The sequence below is a fragment of the Psammomys obesus genome, unplaced genomic scaffold (assembly GCF_907164565.1).
Source record: "Psammomys obesus unplaced genomic scaffold, mPsaObe1.curated_primary_1811, whole genome shotgun sequence".
NCBI classification, from domain to species: Eukaryota; Metazoa; Chordata; class Mammalia; order Rodentia; family Muridae; genus Psammomys; species Psammomys obesus.
Window position 1 is genome coordinate 3,665,075 of NW_026589732.1, and position 25,907 is coordinate 3,690,981.

The 25,907-nt window shown below is 41.0% G+C and overlaps 1 protein-coding gene across 2 annotated transcripts in view; it reads left to right on the top strand.

Annotated features, from left to right (window-relative positions):
* The window catches only part of Tgfbr1 (transforming growth factor beta receptor 1), a 57,206-nt gene extending 32,276 nt beyond the window's left edge, over positions 1-24,930 (top strand). For both annotated transcript variants that reach the window (XM_055605326.1, XM_055605327.1), the window contains exons 4-9: positions 4,802-5,032; positions 11,082-11,249; positions 11,811-11,967; positions 13,934-14,058; positions 15,281-15,411; positions 20,668-24,930. In XM_055605326.1, the coding sequence (XP_055461301.1) occupies positions 4,802-5,032; positions 11,082-11,249; positions 11,811-11,967; positions 13,934-14,058; positions 15,281-15,411; positions 20,668-20,793 (938 nt within the window). In that variant the 3' untranslated portion in view covers positions 20,794-24,930. The remainder of the gene's footprint in view (positions 1-4,801; positions 5,033-11,081; positions 11,250-11,810; positions 11,968-13,933; positions 14,059-15,280; positions 15,412-20,667) is intronic.
* Positions 24,931-25,907: the final 977 nt, after the last annotated feature.

Genomic DNA, 25,907 nt, shown 5'->3' on the forward strand with positions numbered 1-25,907 from the left:
CCCATGTGTATTGTTTAGAACTATTAGTGTATTGGAGGGAGGTCCTAGCTCTACCTTGAAAAGATACTTTTTAATATTGAGATCTAGAGAGCTGAAGACTTAAGTTATAATACCTCTAAATTTGAAGATGATGACCTATTCCCTCCTCCAATAATGTTAGTCACAGGTCGCATAAATTCCCATATTTAACCTGTAATTAGATTGTAAAATAGATACTGGTCTCATAGGCCAGAGTCCTTGAGGACGTGTACAGGTGTATGGTCTCTTTAGCACATGATTGTTAAAGCCTTATTTTGATTATTGACTGCATATAAAACTTCATGTTGAAATTTTCTGTCAAGCAGCTTTAAAAGTATGGAAGATTAAAACAGAATATAGAGATCTAAATTAGGCTTACTTGTGTTTTTAAAAAATGTGTTCTTACATTTATTTATTATATGTGTGTTTCTGTGTGTGTATATTACATGGTCTGTGTGTAAGATCAGAAGTCATTTTTCTCCTTCAACTATTTGAGAACCAGAGATAGAACTCAGGTTCTTGGGATTGGTAGCAAGTGCCTTTATCCACTGAACTATCTTGCCAGTCTGGCTTGTTTATTTCTATAAGAAAATTGTTACATCTAAAACTGCTCAGTTATTCATATGGGTTAAGCCCAATATAGGTAATATGAAGAATCTAAATTTGTTTTCATTTTGTATTCACAAAGAGGAGACACAATTTTTGCTTGGCTAATAGCTTTAATTAGTCATTACTGTCTCTGTCTCTTAAATCTGTCAAACTTTTTCAGATTTCTGTTTATGCTTGTTTTTAATTCTTCCCTTCCTCCCTCCCTTCTTCTTTTAGGTAGGGTCTCTGTAGCTCAGGCTAGCAGTTTTCCTGGCTTAGCCTACCAAGTGCTGGTATTACAGGCCTGTACTGCCACACCTTTACTTAGCTTATTTTTTTGCTTATTACTTGCCTTCCAGATTCATTTCTTGAAATGAACTCTTTTATGGTCCTACTCTTTTTCTCAGAGTAGTTCATATTTTATTATTTTTTATGTGAATTTGTGTGTGTGTATTTGTGAATGATTGTTATGTGTCTGTGCTCTTTGAGGCCAGAAGAGAGCATGGGATTCCCGTAGCTGAAGTTACATACAGGTCATGAGGGCTGAGAACTGTTGAGGTCATCCACCCTAATGTATGAGTGTTGAGAACTCAGCTTGAGTCTTCTGAAAGAGTAGCATGTGTTCTTAACTATTGAGCCATTTCTCCATCCCCCTGAAATGGACTCTTCAGGATGTTTTGTAAAGAAATTTTTTTTTTAAATTTTTGATTGTTATTTGTTAGTAACAAATGAAGTGTGTATGTGTTCATGCATGTGCATGACACTGTATACATGTGGAAGTCAGAAGTTGACTCTGGGGAATCAGGTCTCTCCTTCTACCACGTGGGTGTTGGGAACCCAACTCAGGTCATCAGGATTGGCAGCAAGCCTCTTTACTCACTGAACCATCTTGCCTGCACTTAAGATATTTTTAATAGCCAGACATGGTGGCACACACCTGTAATCCCAGCACTCGGGGAGGCAGAGGCAGGCAGATCACTGTGAGTTCAAAGCCAGCTTGGTCTACAAAGTGAATCTAGCACAGCCAGGGCCCTGTTATACAGAGAAACCCTGTCTCTAAAAGCCAGGAAAAAAGGGGGAAAACGGTTCTTTTAATAAATACTGTGGTCCTATACAAGGCTTTGAGAAAACTTAATAAGTCAGTATTTACACTATGCCATGTGAAATAAATGATTTTTTAAAAAAAATTGGGTGTTGTATGAGTTTTTGCCTGTGCGTGTGTATGTACTGTGTACATGCCTGGTGTCCTTGGAGGTCAGAGAGAGTATCAGAACCTCTGGAACTAGAGTTAGAGTCGATTAATGCGCCACCATGTGGGTGTACACAAAAGCAATGCTTTCTGCTAAGACTGCCAACTGCTTTGTAGGACATCAGGAGGGTGGATTAGCACAAAGAGGAAAAACTCATGTGAGAACTGTTGTGGGCTGTAGTGTTTGGATTCATAAATATTTCAAGTCAGGGAGCCAAAGAGGGAGTGGCTTCATTTACTGTCAATGACTTTATTTGTCTAGTATGTGGCTGCCTTAAGCTGTAATAAGACACCATAACCAAAGCAACTTATACAGTAGAGCGTGTAATTTGGGGCTCACAGTTCTAGAGAGTCCATGACCATGATGGTTTAGAGCATGGCAACAGGCAGGCAAGCATGGTGCTAGAGAAGTAGCTAGAGCTTACATCTTGATCCACAAGCAGATGCAAAGAGCTCACTGGGAATGATAGCATTGAAATCCTCAAAGACCACTCACTCTGGTGACACACTGTTTCCAGCAAGGCTATATCTACTTCTTCCAACAAGGCCACACATCCTAATCATCTAAACAGTTCCACCAAGGATCAGGCATTTAAATACATCAGCCTATGTGGGCCGTACTCATTCAAACCACCATAGTGGCTTTGAGTGTAGAGTATGAGTGACACACATTTTGTGCCTATAAATTACGTAAAGTACTAATAGAACATGATGTACATTGCTATTTTACTTGTTAGTGTCAATGTGAGGTGAAATCACAGTTCCTGGTATTGGTAAAGCACTTTTTCTACAAGCATCGGAACCAAAATTCACCCTCCAGAACCCATGGTAAAATACCAGGCATAGTGACACAAACACTTGTAATCCCACAGTGGGGAGGCCAGCCAGCCTAATTTGTGTAAGCCCCAGGTCTCCATGAGAGACATTTGCTCAAAGAATAAGGTGGCTGGTGCCTGAGGACTTCACATACATGCGTACACACATGTCCCTAATATACACACAAACATGCACACCCTCATGTACATACACACAATAAAACAAAGTAAACACTAAAATGACAACTCCTTAGTGGATGAGAGACTATAAATTACTGAAACTCATAATTGTTACAAATATTAAATCTGTAAATCACTAATCATTTACAAATATATACTGTAGAGTAAGACAAGGTCAATTAATTTAAAAAGCTCAACTACGTTGTTTTCAGAGTAAGTTACTTTGTATCAGTGTTTCTCAACCTGTGAGTTGTGAACCCTTTGAGGGTCAAACGACCCTTCACAGCATTCACCTGCATTCACCTACGACCATCACAAAACACAGATCTTAACATTATAATTCATGATAGTAACAAAATTACAGTTCCGAGTAACAATGAAAATATTTTTTTGTTTTTGGGGTCACAACATAAGGGACTGTATTAAAGTGTTGCAGCATTAAGAAGGTCAGAGACATAAGGACAACTTAAACAAAAGGTTTTAAGGACACTCAGTTTTTGTTGTATAGGGGTATATTGGTTTTTGCAAAGACGCCTTGTGGTGAATTGCTTTCAAAAGGTTTGGCAGGTATTAAAGTACTAACTTACTCAGTCTGCATGCCAGTCACACACTCTGAATGGGACTGTTTCAATGGCTCCGCTGATAAAAGCAAGTTCTCTTGGCATAATGTTTCGTGCACTATGCAAAGTTTACCCTTATTCATTCAAACGCTGATTTCTCTACTCCGCTTCTGCTTACAATCCAGAGATAGCATTGCAATGACTGTTTTAACAATGACTGTTTTAAGTATCTCCTGTCTCAGGTTTGTATAAAAACGAGCACCATTTGTTCTTTGTTTTGCTAATAAAATACTGTTTTGTATCATTCTTGCACATACTAATTCAGGTAGGTAGCCAGGTTCTAGCAAGTACATTGCTTGCCTTGAAATGGTTTCTGTGGCTTTTTAAAAATGATTTAATAAAATTCAGGTCAGAATTTACTTCTGCTTGTTGTGTTCATATTATTAAATAAATAAAGCAGTTACTAGATTCACCTTTCTAAAATCAGTTTACAGTCACTTTACCTATTCATGGCTGTGTTTTTAGAATCTTTCAGCCCTCCTGTTGTAAAAGTAGGGGCCTTTTCTAGTACCACCCTAACTACCAAATAATCGATGCAGAGACCTGTTAGATTCTTTAACAAGCCTTATGCACTCACGGTAACTGGGCAGATATTCATCTAACTTGTCTACACTAGCCTGGCTATTTCCTAGCCATGTACCCATTACTTGCCATCTAGTCTCGCCCTGGCCTTTCCTGCTCCAGCTTTGTCCTCATGGAAACTTCCTCATCCTTCTCTTCTTTCTTTGCCCTTCTTCCTCTCTCTGGTCTCTACCTGAGACCCCCTTGACTGGGGCAGAAGTCCTGCCTCCTGTTCTTTCTGCCCTGCTATAGGCTGATAAGCTTCTTTATTAATCAGAGATGACAGAAAACAATTTTTACACAACATTAAGACAGGAGATTTCTTCATAGAAATGACAGGGCTCACGTCCGCACTGCAACCAGATCTCGGCACAGAAATCAGCATCTGAATACACAGTACACAAGACTATCTCCCAACACACCCCATTGGTCATCATGGATTCTTGTCTTTAGAACCATTTATTTTCTGGTACAGCTTACCTTTTCTTTCACTGACATTCATGTCTTTTCTCATTAATGAGACTGGTACCAAAACACTACTTTGCTCCTTTCTTTCATCTGCTTTTGCCTTATCCCTTTAAGGAAAAGTTCAGCTTACTTCCCCATATCTCTGGGCAGTGTTTCTGGATTCTTTTACTATATTTACTATTGTTTTTTGTTGTTGTTGTTTCCTTTTTACTTTTTGGGGTTGGAGAGGCAAATGTAGTCTGCCTTTCCAACCCTCTCTCTGAAGTATTAATGATTTCTGTTGTACTGATTTCTGTATTTAGGTTTACCATTGCTTGTTCAAAGAACAATTGCCAGGACCATTGTGCTGCAAGAAAGCATTGGCAAAGGTCGGTTTGGAGAAGTTTGGCGAGGCAAGTGGCGGGGAGAAGAAGTTGCTGTGAAGATATTCTCTTCTAGAGAAGAACGTTCGTGGTTCCGAGAGGCAGAGATTTATCAGACTGTAATGTTACGCCATGAAAATATCCTGGGATTTATAGCAGCAGACAACAAAGGTCAGTGATGTTTCCTTACTCCTGTGTGTGTGTGTCCGGGTGTGTGTACATACATGTACTTGTGTAGGGGTACATGAATATGGAGGATGTTGGGTATCTTGTACAATCACTCTCCATGTAATTGTTTAGGTAGGGTCTCTGTTGTAATAATTAGTCCACACAAAATACCTGGTATAAAGGAAGTTTAGTGTGGGAAAGGGGGAGGGGAAAGAGCAGGAGGGAGATAAGGGGGACACCCATGACAGAGAGAAAGACAGCAAGAGAGCACCAGCTGGGGTGGCAGGCAGGCCCTTAATATCCCATGGGCTTGGAGCACCTGGTGCAGGTGATGACAGAGGACAGAGGCCCCTGAAGGCCCCTGAGGGCAGGCCAGTTTAATTGCCTATACACCAACAGTCTCAGTGAACCTGGAACGCATCTGTTTGTTTAGACTGATTTGCTCGAAGCCTCAGGTTTCCACCTTTCTAACACTGGGATTACTATCACGTCTGGATTTTACGTGGATGCTGGGAATATGAACTTAGGTCCTCATGCATGCATGACAGGCGTGCCACCCAGCCCAGCCCCATTTCCTCACTTGTAGTAGAATGTAACAAAGTCTCTGATTTGGTGAGAAATGGATATTTGTAATAAAAGTAAGGTCAATTAGGTCAAATACAGTCTTTTAGAAATAGGACATTGTTAAGATCTCCTTATGACAGTGCATTTTAAATACTATTTTGTGTGTTTCTATGCACACGCTAGTCAGAGGACAGCTTATAGAGTCCTTTCCCTTCCACCACGTGGGCTCCAGGGATTGAACCCAAGTCATCAGGATTGGAATGGCAGCAAGTATCATTACCCACTGAACCGTTTTGCAGGCCCAGGACAATATATTTCTAAATCTTTTATTGATTTATAAAATAGGAAAGACCTATATATATGCTGTATACTTTTGTCGTTTTAAATCTGGCCATTAGTTGAGTATAGTCATAGAAGGAAAAAAATATGAACTATAAACTCTGGTTGTTCAGAATTTGAGGTGAGACCAGTAAGACATCTCAGTATATACCCCCCCACACACACACACACACACTATAGTGCTGTGGTTTGTAGGACATCTCAGTGTAGATCAGCCTCCCCTCGCTCCAGCCAGTACTGGAGTTAGTAGGACATCTCATTATAGACTAGCACACATACCCCAACACACACACACAGTGCTGGGTTAGTAGGACACCTCAGTGTAGATCAGCCTCCCCCAACTCAGTTCTGTGGTTTCAAGTTCAGGGTCTTCCTTGCACATACTAGAAAAGTGCTCTACAGCCAGGATGCAGTTCCACTCACAATGACCTTATTCTTGAGGAGATTAACAATAACTTGTCAGTGTGTTCTGTTTTGACCTGGCAGGGGTTAAATACCTCCTCAGTCCTATAAGGAAACTCAGGTAAACTGACGTGATTTCTCTCAAATCACCATGCTACTGGAGCCACATGAACACTACAGACAATGTTGTCCAGGTGTCAGATGGGGTCAGGGCACATGTTCAAAAAACAAGGAAGCTGCATCCATGGAGTCAGAATAGGGGTGACCTTTGCAGCAACTGTGGACCCTGCTTCTTCTTCATGGCTTCACAGTTAATACCATTCTGCCACAACATCTGTTGGGGACTTATATTGTGAACCCAATTCCATCTTAACCCCAAACCAAATGTATTTCCTGCTTTTCTATTAAAAATAAACAGCAGGGCCTGGAGAGATGGCTCAGAGATCAAGAGTACTGGCTGCTCTTCCAGGGGACCTGGGTTCAATTCCCAGCATCCCTGTGGGAGCTCGCCACTGTCTGTAACTCTAGCACCAGGATTTCTGACATCCTCACACAGACACATGCAGGCAAACCACCAATGCACATAAAATAAAAACAAATCATTTAAAAAAACAGCAACAGAAACCACAACAATCAACAATGACTGTTATTTGTGTCTTGGTGAGACCTGCAGTAGCCCATCCTTCCCCTTTTCTAATGTCAGTTGGATTATTGGGGGGGGGGGGTTGTTTTATATTGTTTTCACTTTTCTGTTTTGTTGTTGTTGTTTTGTTTTTTGGTTTGTTGTGGTTTTTTTTTTGGTTTTTTGTTTTTTTGTTTTTTTAGCTTATTTATACCATGTCATTAGCTTTAGGGGCTGTATAACTTAACTTACCTCATTACTGTGACAAAATCCCTGAAAACAACTTTTAGGAAGGATGGATTTCTTCGGTTCATGATGGGAAGTCCATTCTGACGGAAGGCCTGGTGACAGTGGCGTGAGGCCGACGGTCACTGCATCAGCAGTCAGCCAGTAGAGGCCGTGTGCCGCCCGCTCTCCTGTTAGTGCAGCGCGCAACAGTGCTGGGTCTTGGTACCTCATTTAAACCTATCTGACTCCACCCTCAGACACACCTACCTCCAGGTTTGTCTCTGAAGATCCTAAACCATAGTCAAGTTAACAGTTAGGATTACCCTCTACAGAGGCTGACTCTGATTGGTTTTATTGGTTTCACAAAGTACACACCAGCTGTGCTGTAAACTTCCTGGACTGTCACATCAGGAGGCTTATGGTGTGTGATTGTAGTAGGAACAGTAATGAATGGTAGGTAGAGATTATCAGTGGCTCCTAACATCCAGTACCTCAGTGAAACAAGGAAGTAAACAAAAGTAGCAATCACAGCCCGACTGCATCCTTGGCTCTCACTTTCTTCTGTTTTGATACTGTTTAACTCCCTCTTCCAACTCTTGAAATAACATTTTTCTTATTGTATTTATTTGTTTATTTAGTTACAGTTTTTTGAGACAGGGTTTCTCTGTGTAGCCCTGGCTTCCTGGAACTCACTATGTACCCACCACCACCATGGGCTTTTTTTTTTTTTTTAAGATGGCTGCAGCTGCATTGATCTTCCTTACTCCATGCTCCAGGGCTGAGATTACAGTGTGTCTCAATGCCAGCCTTCTCTTATTTCTGCTATTTGATTTTTTTCTCAGTCCTGGTCTCTTACTTTTATTGTTATTGTTTCTAATACCAATAGTAATTGTTCTCTTAAAAGGCTAGCCCAAATTTGTGATTTCAAATTCTACTATAGTGGTGACTGATTTTCTTGCATTAGGCATGTTTCAAGTTACAACATATAGGTGCAAGCGGCTGAACCTGATGTGGCCTGAAGTGTCGTTTGTTCAAGCAGCAGTTGAGTGGATGCCGTCATCTGCTGGTCACAGTGGGAACTAACCGACTCTACTGACTCTCCCCTACCTTCGTTTTTCTTTTATTAGGTGAAAATGGGCAGAACCTAGAACCCCACTTCTCTTTTCTTTATTTTCATCCTCTTGATTTGGTTAACTTTGTCTAGGCCAGCCTTAAACAAAAGAAAATAAAAAGGCTTATTTTTAATGATATGTATGTGAGTGTATCTGTGTATGTGTATGTGTGATTGAGTTCAGGTGCCCTGGTCAGCCAGATGGGTAGGTTTTCCTAGGGCTGGAGTTACAGGCAGTTGTGAGCCCTCTGCACACTATTGGCTTTTGTGAACTGAACTCTGCTCTCAAGAGCAGTATTTGCTCTTAACTGCTGGATCTCTGCAGCCCCTTGAGCAGCTCTCTTTGTATGCACAGCCTCTTCCTTCTTCCCCTCTGGCTAGATATGTCAGGAAATCTTCCTTTCCTGCTGAGTCTCCATTTGCTGTGTTTTTAAGGCTTTCAGACCAGTTATGGTTAACAGACATAGTGATGTACCCATACCAAGAAAAAGAATTTAGGGAATGCATGAAGAACAGTATAAAAAGAAAAAAAAAAAAAAAAAAACATGCAAAAAAAAAATCCAAAAAGAAAAAGAAAGGGGAAAAAAAAACAACAAAAACCAACTAACTAGTGTTACTAATCTCTTAAGTTCTTTTGGAGCTAACAAGAAATACTTGCATGGGGCTAAAGAGTGATCAACAGTTAGTGACACTGGCTGTTCTTCTAGAGAGCCCAGGTTCAATTCAGGTTCAATTCACTCACAGGCTGGCTCACAACTGTCTGTAACTCCAGTTCCAGGAAATCAGTTCTTCTTTTCTGGGCTTCATGAATACTAGGCACACAAGTGGTAAACAGCCATGCATGCAAGCAAAACATATAAAATATATTAAATATAAACATATAAAATATAAACCTATCAAATATAAAATAAAATTAAAAAGAAAGGAATCTCTTCCAGATTATAAAGTTCTATCTTCTTTTTTGATTCCCCCCCTTGCCCCTTGTTGTTTTTGTTTTTTCTGAGACAGGGTTTCTCTGTGTGGCTCTGGCTGTCCTGGACTCACTCTAGACCAGGCTGGCCTCTAACGCAGAGATCCACCTGCCCCTGCCTCCCAAGTGTTGGGGATTAAAGGCATGCACCACAATCTGCAAAAATATAGACCTTATTTATGTTTTCTTTTGTTTATAGCTAGTAGAGAACTGCATATTTTAAGTTCTCATGTGGCAAACATTATATTACCTACATTAAAAAGAAATTTAGTTCTATATTCTCTTTAATATTTTAAGAGTCTTCAAACTAAATTGTTATTCTTGTTGTGTAAAAGAAGAAGCATAAGCCCATTGAGAAACGGGTCTGAGGCCATGTAATCAGTAGTATACAAACCCTGGACTCCTACGTGGGTCAGTATGATTTGTTTTAGTTAGGCTTTTATATTACTGTGGGCAAACACCATGACCAAATGCAAATTAGGAACAGAAGGGTTTATTTCAGCTTGCATATCACAATCACAGACCACATGAAAGAAAGTCAGAGACAGAAACTGAAACAGAGACCATGGAGGAATACTTTTTTTTTTAACTGACTTGGCCCCCTTGGCTGGCTCAGCTTGCTTTCTTTTAGCAGCCAGAACCACCAGCCTAGAAGTGGCACTGCTCACAGTAAATCCACCGCCCCCATTGTTCACCAGTCAAAAAAAAAAGTGCACTCCAGGCATGTCCACAGGCCAACTTAATAGGGACATTTTCTCAGTTGAGGTTCCTTCTTCCCAAATGACTCTAGCTTGTGTCAGACTGAAATAAAATCAAGCCAGTACGTGACTTAAGGGTATATCTTTTCCTGAATTGTGTTGTCTCTTGTTTTCCCATCTACTTCTAAGTTACATAGCATTTACCAGCCAGTATAGCCTAAGAGCCTAACTGGCATCCTTACTGTTACATTTCAGGTGCATGCATCAGCTTACCACAGAACTCTTAGCACTCACATTCCAGGTTGAGGTTCCAGATCACTTTGTAAAACACGAGGTTCAGCTCCAGTCTCTTTAGCCTTCTCTTCTGACACTTCAGTTCCTGTCAGTGGTACCGCTATTCTTGTTTTTTCTGAGTTAGCAACAGTGAAATTATGATCCTCTTGTCTGGCATCTTTGAGAACTGTACAGTTTGTCACTAAATCGTGTCAGTTCTCACCAAAGCTCACTTCGGTTCCGTCACATGCTATTCCATCCATACTGAGTCCATGCTGTGTTCCCTTTTCCTATCCTTACTTCCTGCTGCCCTTCTTCCTCCAGAGCAGCAAGGAGCACTAACTAATCTGGACCATGTGCCTTCTTAGGCACTAAGGAATACGAGCTCTGCTACTATCTATAGGATGAAGAAAACAGCATTGTTGGAATATGATTCCTTCTCTCTTAAATGGGATTATTCTTGCTTTATCTCAGGAATAGGGGTTACTGAAATATGTACACATAAAAGTGTAGAAAAACTGAATATAAGAGAATGTAGGGGCTGGAGAGATGGCTCAGAGGTTAAGAGCACTGGCTGCTTTTCCAGAGGTCCTAAGTTCAATTCCCAGCAACCACATGGTGGCTCACAGCCATCTAGAATGAGATCTGGTGCCCTCTTCTGGCATACAGGTGTACATGCAGACAGAACATTGTATACATAATAAATTAATAAATCTTTTTTAAAAATGTGGAGGAATTCATGCAAACTTAAGGAGTTACCATGTTGCAGTTGTGAGATAGATTGAAAAGTGTAACAATTTGAGTAAGCTGTATAGCCCAACTAAAACGTGTATTCTGGTTTGCAGACAATGGTACTTGGACTCAGCTCTGGTTGGTGTCAGATTATCATGAGCATGGATCTCTTTTTGATTACTTGAATAGATACACTGTTACTGTGGAAGGAATGATCAAACTTGCTCTGTCTACGGCAAGTGGTCTTGCCCATCTTCACATGGAGATTGTTGGTACCCAAGGTAACACTTTCTACAGTTCTGTTATTTAAGCCTAAGTTCATGTGAATGTAATATGTATTCAGAACTTGAAATTAACTGGGGACATGTAGCTTTTAAAAATTTGAATGTTTTTTCCAACGAAAATAAATCACCAGTGGTAGTAGTGGTACACCCCATTAATCCCAGCAGAAGCAGAGGCAGGCGGATCTCTGTAATTCAAGGCCAGCCTGGTCTACAAAGCGAGCTCCAGAACAGCGAGGGCTACATAGAGAAACCCTGTCTCAAAACAAAAATGAAAGGGGGGGGGGGGTATTAAAAATTTGCAAGTTTACTTAGAGTTCAACACACAAACCAATATTTTACCTTGGTTGTTTAATTCTTAGATTTATGTTGTCGGAAGATTTAAACAGAATTTCATCCCTTTTGGTACAGTGAGTCACTGAGCTTAGTAATAGCCTAGTTGTTACATAGGTGATGTAGCTCAAGTGCCTTCACACTGGGAGAGGCAAGGCTTTTGACCTAAATGTGAATTGTGATTGGTGTCTCTTGCTAAGCAGTCCTCTCTAACTTTGGGTTTCCTAGGAAAGCCAGCTATTGCTCACAGAGATTTGAAATCAAAGAATATCTTGGTGAAGAAGAATGGAACCTGTTGTATTGCAGACTTGGGACTTGCTGTGAGACATGATTCTGCCACAGATACAATTGACATTGCTCCAAACCACAGAGTAGGCACTAAAAGGTACACTTAGAAATAAATGGTGAAATCCCAGCACTCGGGGAGGCAGAGGCAGACAGATCTCTGTGAGTTCGAGGCTGGCCTGGTCTACAAAGCAAGTCCAAGACAGCCAAGGGATACAGGGATACAAAGAGAATCCCTGTATTGAGGTGGGGGTGGGGTGAAGATGTTTAATAGCCTGGTGTCATCTTCTTTTTACCTCTATTTTCATATTTGTGTCTCTTCTGAAACTCAGACTTGGTCCTTTATTAGACTGTTCATAAGTTTTTAGGGTCTTGGCTACTCTGAAGCCTATATACCTAACTTAAAAATGAGCCTATTAATAGGGCAGCCCTTACAAATGTTAATTGTAAGAACAGTAATAACTAATAGTAGTTGGTAGCTTCCCTCAATTTCTGAACTATAGCAAGCCTGTTTCCATATTTTCTTTTGTCTTTCTTCCTTAGAACATTTGTGTATGCTGTCCTGGAACATACATCCCATACTGTTTTCTTAATATCTCTCCATTTCTCAAGGAAGCCTTTCCTGGTCCTCAGGGCCCTTACATGTTCCTGGAACAGCACAATAAGTAGCTCTTTGAGGCATTTACTGTAACTGTGTTCTCTCGTAATGGTCCATTTATGTGTCTGGGTCTGTGTATTACATTGGATTGCAAGAAGCTTAAGATCAGCCTTGTGTTCCAGGTATTTGTTGAAGTGCCTCATACACTTTCATTAGTATTTGTTTCATGCATGTGTTCTCAAACAAACCTCTGTAGATAGGTATCACTACTAGTAATTCAGATGAGAAAACCACCTTATTAAGGTTAAGTAATGTGACCTGCTTCGTGTGGCTGATGAGCTGAGATACTCTACTCAAAGCCTTACTTTGTTTAAAAATCACAGCACTAATGCCTTGAACTTGGAGAAAGCCAGGAGCTTTAGTTGACCTAAATTGTACTTAGAGTTTCCGGGTTCTGTGGGGACTGGCAGAACTCGTGGCTAGCTGAGTGAGCCACAGCCGTGTTCTGTGGGACCTATAACTATAGCAGAGTTGAGAGAGTCCAGCCGGGCAGTGGTGGTGCATTTACTTCCGCCACTCCGGAGGCAGGGGCAGGCAGAGCTACAGAGTGTAGGCGAGCTTGGTCTACAGAGCAACAGGACAGCCTGGGCTACCCAGAGAAACCCTGTCTCGACAAACTAAAAACAAAAGGAAGAAAGGGAGGAGGAGAGAGAGAGAGAAAGAAAAAGAAAGAAAAACTACAGAGCATGGTCATCGGTAATGTAGCATCAGCATGACTGACATTCCTTTTATCGTTTAGTTTGTCCCCAATAAAATCTCCTCTTTCCTTTTTTTGTGAGAAGGCTTCCAGATTAAAATATGTGGTCCCTAAGCAGTACATGAGCATGGTGTACATAAGGGTATTTGTAATAGCCACTGCTCTTAATCTGTGTCTTTCATAAACCATATCAGAAGGCAGATTGCATGAAACTACCATTTCAGCATTTCATGGGATTTAGTTAACATCATTAATTTGCAAACCAGTTTATATGCTTAATATTTTGTTTGGGTCTGATATGATCTCAGTTATATGCTATTTTATGTGCATCTCTGTGTATAGGGAGGTGTCTGAAAAGACTGACCCATGTGTTTACACGGTAAGAGGATGATTTTTTTCACCTTGTACTTTATGTTCTAGGGAAATTTTTTAATAGGAAGTGTGACAGCAGAACAGACAGCAGAACCACAATAAAAAAGGGAAAAAGTTTGCTGTGTTTGGTGGTGTACACCTTTAATTTCAGGCTCTTAGGAGGCAAGGCTAGGTGGATCTCTAAGCTATCCTAGTCTACATAGTAACTTTTCAGGCCAGCAAGGCTACATAGTGAGTGAGACTGTGTGTCTGTGCTTTTCCCAGAAGGAAAAGCAACGTATGAAGCAGTTCAAAACTAATATACTTTATAGTTGACTGAAATGATGACTTCTTTTTTAGGTACATGGCCCCGGAAGTTCTAGATGATTCCATAAATATGAAACATTTTGAATCCTTCAAACGTGCTGACATCTATGCAATGGGCTTGGTGTTCTGGGAAATTGCACGACGCTGCTCTATTGGTGGTAAATTGCTGTTCTTCCCCCAATAGTTTGTCATGAGAAGTTAGTTAGAATTGTTTTCTTTCTTCTGAAATTCTACACTGACAGGTGACCACTGAGGATGCCAGAGGGAACAAAAGATAAATTCCGCCAACGCAGAGCTATATCTCGCTTCTGCTGCTGCTGTTTAGTCCTAGACAGTGTGAGAACCAAGGCTCTTGTTACCTTGGATTGTAGTTACTTGAAAGGCCACCTGAGAGGCTGTTTCTCGTATGGACTCTGCTAAACAACTTCTTTTTAAAGACTGGTTGTTTTTCTCCAGCTCGATTATTGAATATGTATATATAATGATAATTTCAATAACATTGCCTGCTTTCTAGATTAAGTTTATTTTAACTTCTGGCTTTACATTAGACTGAGAACTTACGTGTCAGTGTGTGCTCAAAACACTGTCTCTTAGGCTTAGGAATCTGGGCTGAGACTTAGGATGTCAAGGTTTTTAGATGGTGATGTTTAGTTTTGAAGCAGTATTATTATCAGGCACAAGCATAGGGAGGGATTTGTACCTCAAGCTAATCCTGTGGGATTCACATCTTCTTAGAAGAGTATGTGCATGTCTATTGAGAGACAGCAATCACAATAAGATTTCATCTTCTGCCTAATAGAGTTACAGCAAAAATGTCAGCCTGGTCATCATAGCACCCTCAGCTCAAAGTTGTCTTTGTTTCTTTTCCTGTTGCTGTGATACAATCCTCTGACAAAGTAGTATAAGAGAAAGGTTTGTTCTGGCTCATAGTTCCAAGTTAAAGTGTATCCTGCAGGGAAGTCACAGTGGCAGGAGTTCGGGGGCTGCTCACATCACATCTGCATGAGGCACAGAGCAGTGAGTGCATGCTGAGACTCAGCTTGCCCTCTGTAGTTTATACACTCCCGCATCCCTGCCCAAGAGATAGTCCTGCCCATAATTTGGATGAGTCCTCCCATGTCAGTTCTGTGAATCAAAATAACCCTTCACAGACATGCCCTGAGGCCTTTCTCCCAGGCGATTTTAGATTTTTGCCAAGGTGACAACACTATCCTTCACAGACGTGCAGGCCCAGTAGTAACTCAAGTGAGTGGCTTATTGATGACATGTGGGTGAGTTTCAGAAAGCTGTGAAGCCCCAAGCACCTACCTGATGTACTGATGTAATCTTTTCAGTGGTGGGCAGTAGCTGATTAAGTTGGATTTTTTTAAACCAATACAGGAATTCATGAAGACTACCAGCTGCCTTATTATGATCTAGTACCTTCTGATCCGTCAGTTGAAGAAATGAGAAAAGTAGTTTGTGAACAGAAGTTAAGGCCAAATATTCCAAACAGATGGCAGAGCTGTGAAGTAAGTGTTTTCTTTTGATTCTAGGCTGTTTGCTAAACTGTTTCTACTTAGCAGGCAGATATTTGTCACTTTTCTATAAGAGAAAATGCTAGGACTCATTTACTTTTTCATAAATTAATAAGTTAAAAATCAAATAATTCGCTTTACTTAAAAGTATTAAAAGGACCATGAAACATTTTCAGTGGCCATTGGTGTGTCTGAGCATGGTTAGATCTGCCAAATGAAGTACAGTGCCTGCTGTTGAAATGGATGCCTCCCTCCGGCCAGTGCACCCAGAGTACCGGGATAGACACTGGGCAGGATGAGGATGCTTGTCAGTGTTAGCTGGGCTCCCACTTCAGACTCAGACATGGACAGGGTGCATCAGTTCTCTGGAACTTAGTACCCCTTTGTAAGATGAGGAGCTTGGGTTCACTCATTGCAGAGAGCTTCAGATGGGTGACCTATGTTCCTAGGGTTGTGTAGGGCTCAGAAGGGAGGCGGTGCTTTCCAACAGAGTCTGGCTATGTCGTCCCCAGCTTTTACATAAGACAGATGTTATTAATAGCTGTTACTGTTATATTAGTGCTTCAGGGTGTGCCTTCCAACTTTAAAGTTTCATAGTTTAGGTGAACTCTCAAAAATGAAAGAAGAGCTGGATACTTCAGTGTCTCTTCTGACATCACTGTGCTCCTGGGCTGAGGCTGAGGTGGTAGAATGCAGACTTAGTCTGCTAGAGGATGGGGGTTGCTTCCCAACATCACTTTAAGCCAGGGTGGTGGTACACGGGCCTGTCGTTCCAGTATTCCAAAGGTCAAAGCAGGAGATTCAGGAGTTTTAAGCTCAACTTCCCTGAGTTCCTGGCCAATCTGGGCAATAGGAGGCCCTATCTCAAAATAACAACAAAGTTAGATCTCTTAATGGACCCCCAAGGACTTATACTAAGGTGGTATTTTGTGACTTTAGGAAAGTCCCTCTTGTAGTATGGTAATTTCTACAAAGCTGTACTGTGCATTGTTAGGAAATTACCAAACATATGCATTCCTAGAAAAAAAAATTACAGGTGGGACTCTAACCCAAATGTTACAGATTACATGGGGAAAGTGAACTTAACGAAAACGGATGTTTCCCTTTTTCATAAGAATTTTTTTTAAGTTAAAAAAAAAGTATGACACCTTAAGCAAACGAAGTGTGCAGACCCAGAGCAGACAAGTCAGTGTGCCCAGAATGTGATAGGAACTCAACACACAAGACTGTGCTTTAAAATTGTCTCTGGGTTTGAGAGCACAGACTGGAAGTACTCACATATACATTTAGGAACTGGAGCAGTTAAAGACAGACAGCTTTTAAGCAGGAAGAAATTGGCTAACGTTAAGAATGTGCAGTTCGAAAAGCTTCTGTAAAGCAAAGGACACCATCATCAAAACAAAACGACTGCCTGCAGAGTGGGAAAGAATCTTCACCAGCCCTTTATCTGACAGAGGGCTAATATCCAGTATATATAAAGAACTAAAGAAGCTGAAAAGCGGCAAACCAAGAAATCCAATTAAAAAATGGGGAACAGAGCTAAACAGAGAATTTTCTGTAGAGGAATATCAAATGGCAGAGAAACATTTAAAGAAATGCTCAACCTCATTAGCCATCAGGGAAATGCAAATCAAAACGACCCTGAGATTTCACCTTACACCCATCAGAATGGCCAAGATGAAAAAACTCAAGTGACAACACATGCTGGAGAGGTTGTGGAGAAAGGGGAACCCTCCTCCACTGCTGGTGGGAATGTAAACTTGTACAACCACTCTGGAAATCAATCTGGCGCTTTCTCAGACAACTAGGAATAGCGCTTCCTCAAGATCCAGCCATATCACTCCTAGGCATATATCCAAAAGAGGCTCAAGTACACAATAAGGACATTTGCTCAACCATGTTTGTAGCAGCTTTATTTGTAATAGCCAGAAGCTGGAAACAGCCCAGATGCCCCTCAACTGAAGAATGGATACAGAAATTGTGGTACATCTACACAATGGACTATTACTCAGCAATGAAAAATAAGGAAATCATGAAATTTGCAGGTAAATGGTGGGACCTGGAAAGGATCATCCTGAGTGAGCTGTCCCAGAAGCAGAAAGACACACACGGTATATACTCACTCATATAGACATATAACATAAGATAAACCTACTAAAATCTGTACATCTAAAGAAACTAATTAAGAGAGAAGACCCTGACTAAAATGCTCAATCCCCATCCTGAAAGGCAAAGAGGATATACATCAGAAGAAGAAAACAGGAAACAACCTAGAAACCTGCCACAGAGGGCCTCTGAAAGGCTCTGCCCTGCAGACTATCAAAGCAGACGCTGAGGCTTACAGCCAACTGATGGGCAAAGTGCATGGAATCTTATGTAAGAAGTGGGAAATAGTAAGATCTGGAGAGGACAGAAACCCCACAAGGAGAGCAACAGAACCAGAAAATTTGAACATGGGTCTTCCCAGAGACTCATACTCCAACCAAGTACCAGGCATGGAGATAACCTAGAACCCCTGCACAGATGTAGCCCATGGCAGTTCAGTGTCCAAGTGGGTTACATAGTAATGGGAAGAAGGACTGCCTCTGACATAATCTTATTGGCCTGCTCTTTGATCACCTCCCCCTGAGGGGGGAGCAGCCCCACCAGGACACAGTAGAGGACAATGCAGCCACTCCTGCATGATGGGATCTGATCAGAAGGAAGGAGAGGAGGACCTCCCCTATCAGTGGACTTGGGGAGGGCATACGTGAAGAAGGGGGAGGAAGGATGAGACTGGCAGGGGAGGAGGAAGGGGCTTATGGGGGGATACAAAGTGAATAAACTGTAATTAATAAAATAAATAGAAAAAGAATGTGCAGTTCACAGTTACAGTTACGGCACTCTGGTTAATGCCATTGCTTCCATTGTTATTTTCTCGGTTAGCGTGAGAACGCATGCGTTTTGCAGTTATTGGTAGGGCATGCTGATAAATGCCGTGGCTACCATGTTCTCTTCTCGATTTGGTTATTAGTTTTCTGTGTATTTATTGCTGTTTCAAGTTTCTACTTTCCTAGGGTTTGAAAACCCCTTAGTTGAAACACATAAGAGTATGGAATTGGCTAAGCTCGCTGGCACAGGCCTGTGATCCTAGCTGCTCAGGAGGCTGAGTCAAAAATGTCACAAGGTCAAGTCCTGCCTGGCTACAGAGCTCTAGTGTATGGCCAGCCTTGGTACAATATCTAAATAAAAATGAAAAATACCCTAAAAGATTCAACATACAGTTTAATGCTAAAGTGCCTGCCTAGTGTGTGTGCGCGTCTCTAGGTTCACTCTGCATTAAAACATGCATAGCAGGGAGAGATGGCTCAGAGGTTAAGAACACTGACTGCTCTTCCAGAGGTCCTGAGTTTAACTCCCAGCAACCACATGGTGGCTCACAACCATCTACAATGAGATCTGGTGCTCTTTTCTGGCCTGCTAACACACATGCAGGCAGAACACTGTGCAAATGATAAATAAATAAACCTTTAAAACCCCAAACTGATAATACATACATGTCTCTTCCTGGGTCTTCTGCTGTTTCCAGTCTGGACTGTTTGCTCTTAGGGCTACTGTGTGGTTTTTTTTCCTTAGAATTCCTTTTTATTTATTTATTTTTTCCTTCGTGGGCCTCCACCTTCTTGTTTGTTTGCTCCCGTTATCAGGACTCTGTTCAAATTAGGCATGTCCCTTCCCACTGAGAATAGTGCTTACCCCCCTTGGCATGTCCTACCTCCTCTACATTGTTTGTCTTCTTGGTATTTATCACCTGGAAGGTCTGTGTTTCGCAGTAATTTATTAATTGGTTTATCTCTAGAATGCAAGGTGTTTGAGAACAGGGATTTCATAAGCTTGCTCACTGCTGTATCTAACACAGAAACATTTGTTAAATGATAGGCTTTCAGAACTAGTTGTTTAGCTGAATGTATATGTGTGCACCGGCACATGGTCCTCTAAGCCTAGAAGCACCTTTTCCTAGGAAGTACTTCTGAAGTAGTCTTAGATAGCCTTCCATTTCCTTTTCTTGTTTTTCTTCACCTTTGGTTACCGGAATATAAAACTTTCCACCCTCCATTTCCCCCCCCACTTATTGGAAGATTTATCAAATTCATATTCCAATTCAGTTTTTCCATGTATATTCTCATTCTCCTTTTTCCCCTCCTCCCCATACCCTCACCTTACCTTCTCTCATATTTTTAATTTCCGGAAGTAATTATTTGTTTTCTGAATGTTCCTCCTATTTACCACTTACAGAACCTTATTTGTCTATCAGTAGACACAGGGACTGGAGGAAGCACTGTGGGAGAGTAAAGTAACGCTGAGTATGAAGACTACGCAGAGAATAAACTTCAACAAAACACGTGAACCATCGATAGATCTCAGTGTTTTGGTGGTAGTGGGTCAGAACACCAGGCCTTCTACATACTGTGCAAACACTGCAAAGGAGCTACGCCTAACAATAGAGCTTTGAAACGCTCTGCTCACATCTTGTTTCTCCATTTCACATTAACTTTTTTCAAATGTATGATCAGACCCTTTTGCACTTTTAAAGAGGGCCTAGGTGCTTATAGAACCCCTGTGCTGGTGACTGGAACTTATGTGTGTCCTCTCTAAGTGACCTCTCTGGGTTGTTTTCTTAGAAAGTCACTGTTGGTAATCTGTCAGGCCTATTCTCTTGGACTGCCCACATCTCCCTGGAAATCCCCTCAGAATCCACCAAGTAGAGCGTGCACAGGTGCTTCTACCCTATTCCAGAAGAAACCTTACAGTCTGAGAGTCCAGCATGCTTCCAGTGTGAGATGCCTGCCCTTCTGCTCCGCAGCCAGGGATGTGTCCTTCCGCAGACAGAGTGCTCAGACCTTCTGCTGGGCTCAAGAGGTGGCTGGGTTTTAGCACTTTGCATCTTCCCCTGCTGTGTGCACAAAGATCTGCTCTGAAGTGTCTCACAGCGTGGTTACACTCTTACCTAGTGTCTCAGGCGCCTTTCTTGCAGAGCTGACTCGGGAGTCAGCATTTTGAGGTCCCCTGAGAAAGCTCCCCGTCCACAGCTCCTCCAGCAGCTGGAACCAGGGTCTTGACAGAAACTAAAGGTCTCCCTTGGTACTACAGACAGTGCTAGGATAGAAACCTTCCACATATCATTTAAAAAGTGGGATGGACGTTCTTACCAGATGCGTAATTGCAAGTGGTCTGTGTTCACTCATTATTTTTCTTCTGTTTTCTTTGTAGGCCTTGAGAGTGATGGCTAAAATTATGAGAGAATGTTGGTATGCCAATGGAGCAGCTAGGCTGACAGCTTTGCGAATTAAAAAAACATTGTCACAACTCAGCCAACAGGAAGGAATCAAAATGTAACTGAAGCTCCGTGGGAACTTTGCTCTCTTGTATCTGCTCCTGAGTGTGTGTGGGAGGTCGGTTGCTCTACCTCACTGAGAGAACGGAGGCCTTTGCCTCCTCTTGCTGCAGTGGAATATGGTCAATTGAAAGCTTCCCGGGGTTGCTCTGGGCCCAGAGGCAGCCATGGCTCCGTTCTGTGCACTATGGATGGATGCTTCTTCGTGGACAGTTACACAATGTTGTGTAGTCTGCTTGTTTCTGTTAACACAGCTTGTTTTACAAGATGACCACCAGCCCTTTGGGAGTGCTGTGCTGTTGGCCATCCTATGAGGGTGAAGGGGCTGGAGCGCTGACTTAGATGAAGCACTTCTAGTTTTCACTCCTGGTAGTACATTCTAGAGGATTCCAACCACTAGAGTTTCCTTGATTTGCTTTGAATGTACTGTTCTATAATTTTTCAGGATCTTAAACTAACACCTTAAACTCTGTAGTCTAAGAAATATGACCTCGTGTAGGCAGGGGGGCACAGTTGATCAGTTGTGTCTGTGTGCTGCTCCTGCTCCTGCACTTGGAACACAACACACCTTAAATGTGGGGTTGTGCTACACCAGTAAGTGCCACTTCTGCGTCTTTCTAAATAGAAACAGAACTGCTTTAAGTCTGTCAAATCCTGTATCATGTTCATTCAAACAGTTTATTTTTCTGGATAACCTAAACCTTTTCTGGGTTTATTTTTGTTTTTAAACACTTTTTGGGGTAGATGTCATTCAGTATTTATGCCTTTCTCCTACCCAAATGTGCTTGAACCACTGAGGCAATGAAGTAGCATTAATAAGTAGGGACTGCTCATGTGGGAAAATCCCCCCACTGAGCTCTGGAGCTTTGCACTTGAGATGTGTTTCCTGAGTTTATTTTTAAAAGTTAAGTGGCACTCCAGACACGCACAGTGCTTTATGGATTTAATCATTGTGACATACAGACTCCGTCTGAAAGGAGAAGTTTGTCTACTGCCTTGTGAAAAGTTGCGTGCTATTCTGTAAGCCATTTATTTTTCTTTATCTGATCAAAGACAGTGTTTTGTTTTGTCTTGTTCTGTTCTTTCTTTTGTGGAAAGGGTTTGCATTTAAAATTCAAATGTGGTTAATGTTAAATGATAGGCCTTTTTCTAGGAAGGCAGAGATAGCTAATTTGAATATACAACAGGTGTAGGTGACTTTCACATGTAGCTATAAGAGTTTGTGGATTCTGTCTTGGGAAGAATAGAGTTAGTGGTGCTTTGAAGTCTCACTACACTTTGAGGAAGGCAGCTTTTAAGCCGGTCTTTTTTGTTGTAACTGCCTGATTTACATGGTGGCACTGAATTTAGTGCACCCTTGATACTAGGAGAAGTGGCAGCTAGTAGCCATTCTGAGTAGAGGCTCTCTTCATGTACTCTTGGTCATATGAAATGTCAAAGTCAGCCTATTCTCTCCAGTGCTGGAGTTAGCTGGTTCAAGCCTTCGGTTTTACTTCAGTGCTGTCCAGTCTTTGCAGGGCTCCTGTGGCTTTTAAAGTTGTTTTTTTTTTTTTTTTTTTTTTTTTTTTTATCACTGTGATCATATTCTAGGGGGAAAATGTTATCATTGCTTGAGACAAGATGTTGAACATCGTGATACCAATTCCTAGATAAAAAGGTCAAAATAACCTGTAGTGTTTAGCCAAGACGAGATTGTGACTGTTGATATGAAATGGCTGCATTCTGTTAATGTCTTATCTCAAACCTAGCATAAATTTGAAGACTGGTCTTAAACCAAAGTAACTGTAGAATGAATGACATGTTTCCTAGGCATTAGTCTCAGTTTCATGCATTTAAAAACATCATGAGAGAAAGTGCTTAGAGTTTAGTGGTTTTGAATACAAATTTGAGTTTTTCCGTAACTATAAATGATTTCATCAGCATTAAGTAGTGAGGGTTTTTTTGTTAGAGTTGTGTGTGTCACCTACTTAACATGCTCTTGTGTTATGATCAGGTACTTTTGGGGCCTTTGTTTTTTGTTTATTCTATTCCTAACCCTTTGAGATCTGCTTTATAGAAATCCAGGGGACCAATGCATTTTATCACTAAAACTTTTCATGTAATTTTAAGACCGTACCAAAAGTTGTCTGAGTTAAAGTTGTAATACATTTCTCACTTTCATACAAGGAAATGGGTTTTTACTGAAAACACTTCTCATCACATCAGAGGTGAAGAATCATTATGTTTTTGTCTCAGTAGATAAAATGTGCTTTTGATGAATCAGGGAAATTTTTAAAGTTGGAATTTTGTTCTCAATTGAGTTTACATGTTTGCAGCTAATTTTTTGTCTAGGGATAGTTTGATAATCCCCCGGTGGCCAATACTGAATATGAAAATAACTTAAAAGCTGAGATAGGTCATGGTTAATATGACTATGACTATAGATACATCTAATTAGGAAAATACTTTTATGTCATTTTGTAATTAGTCTATCATTTATATTGCTTATCAAAGATCCTCTCCTGTCCCTTTCCAAGATGTAATGTGGCTAAAACATAGCTTCTGACAAATACATATCATCTTGTCAATACTGTGGCTGACCGAGCATGAGGGAAGTATGACTGACTAAGGCTTAGACAACTTGTGTTCCTTAAATCTTGAGTTCTGTTTTTCCCACTCTGCTGGCCCCTGTCTGAAAGACTGTTGCCCCTCACCCCACCTCCAGCCTTTGGACATAAGAGCTGTTCTTGAGACCTAAAATGAAGTGGAAGCTATGTGACATTCTCCCACTTCCTTGAGTCACTGGGCATCACAGCGAGTGATGGTACAGATATAGGGCTGGGGATGCTCCTGCTGGTAGCGCTGCTTTGAGTTAGACCTGTGCAAAGAGTAGGGTAACAGGCAAGTGGCAGTGGGAGTTGACCTCAGAAGCAGTGGCCAGCTGTGTTTCTAGTAGGACAGGACAGTAGGATGTGAAGAGCTGAGCCTATAATCCTGCTACTACAGTAGCACTCAAGAAGTGCCTTGAGGCCTTGTGTGGTGCCGTGGCCATCAGGAATTCCAGACGTTGGTTCTCACTGCAGATTTAGTGGTCAGTTGACCATTTTGCTATCCATACATGCTTGACTCTCCCCCTGAAAACTGTCAGAGATGTAAAACCAATGACAAAGTGCTAATTAACATGCACACCAAAATCTGCCCAGTAGACGTAGCGAAAGCTTGTGTTTTCACTCCACGTACTGAAAGAATGATTGTAAATCATTTCTTTGTTCCTTGGTCATGGGAGTGTTCTGGCTCCACATCGTGGAGACTCCAGATGTTCTGTCACAGCCCAGCAGAACACATTGATGTGTGGAGACGTGGAAAAATAGTTCTGGAATACAGTGCCATGTCATGTGTTGAAACTTCCGTGGGCCTCTCTAGGGAAGCTGTGGGCTGTCGGAACATTATTTTCAATCCTTGTTATGCACTTACTTGTAAACATTTTTAAAATATTGTAATATTCAGCCTCTTCTTAAAACTTAAAGTGGGTTGCTTTTATTTTTTCAATGAAATTTGTGAGTTGAATATCATGAACTGTGTTTTGATAATCCCTTTTTCACATTGTGCCAATGGAATGGAGTATTTGATTTTTCTTTATATGTCAAGGAGATGCTTCAAAATGTCATTTGCTTTAAACTTAAATTACCTCTCAAGAGACCAAGGTACATTTACCTCATTGTGTATATAATGTTTAATATTTGTCAGCATCCTCCAGGTTTGCAGTTTTATTTTGATAAAGTGTGAGTATTATGTTGCTAAGTTACTCAGATGGTACTGTATTGTTTATATTTGTACCCCAAATAACATCATCTTTACTTTGTTTTCTGTATTTTATTGTATTTGTGCAAAAGTCTTTTGACTCTGTTGGTGTGATCTCTGCCCTTTCAGATATGTACAGATGTCCATAGAAATTTGCATTTAGGTTGAATGATTTTGAGAAGCCTGTGAAGAAGAAAAAAAAAAAACTGCATTTCCCCATAAGTTTTTAAAATTGTACATTGTATGTGTAGTAATATTCCAGATGAACTGTAAATAGAAACTAGGGAGATGCTTAAGTTTCGTCCTAACACTACAGTAGAAAACAGAAGCAATGCAAATAAACTTACTTTGTCCCACCAGTGCCAGTGGGTGCATTCTTTTTAGAAAAGATTGAATAAGCTCCCAAGATCAGTCAGATTGTCATAAAAATCCACTGTTTGATGAGTGTCTAGAAGCTACCCTCTCTCCTTGGCTGGTTCCCCTTTCCATTTACCCAAGCCAGCCACAGCTGCAGATCCTTCACACATTTCCTTCTACATTTCATCTGGTTCTTCTACTTTGCTCCTGGGCCTTTTGAGGCAAATTAGGATGTTCTCCTGGTTAGTAGTCTCTATTTCATCACAGCCCTTCCACTTCAGCACAAAAGGTTCATGCTGGGTTAAATAACCAGATGGCAAGTATGGGGAGACATTGGGCTACCACAGTAAGTATGTGTTTTCTTTACATTAAGTTGCATAAAGCAATAATTACAACACTATACTGTTGAGTCTTCATCATAGATACAGCATGTGATAGCAGCATGGCAGATTAGGAAATGGAACAGTAATGGAACAACCTGTATTTATTGGAATTGCATGAACCTCAATCCAAAAATTGTGATTGACATGCAAATTATTGCAGCTGAGACCAGCCACTAAAACATCACTAAAGTTTGGTTAGAGTAACAGCAAAAACAAGAATAGTACAGTGAAGATATTTAACATAAAGGACAAAACAGAAACAAAAGGGCTCCAGACTTTAGAAGTGTTTGCAAAATGGCAGACATGAATTAACCAATCATTCATTAGGCTGGTTATGCTGTTGCATGCCTGTAATTTCAGCACCAGGGAGGTAGAGATCTAACAATCCCAAGTTTGGGAATACCCTGGGCCTGTGTTTCTCAAGCCAGCATGAGCTACAGAGCACTTGTCTTTAAACAAAATCCAAAAGCTATAGGTGGTAGAACTATCAGAGAATATCAGCAATCTAAAGAGACACTCTTTAGATTCAGATGTAAATCTTTTGAAGGTGAAATTATAGGGAAAATACAAAGCAACGATTAAGATACTGGAAGTCC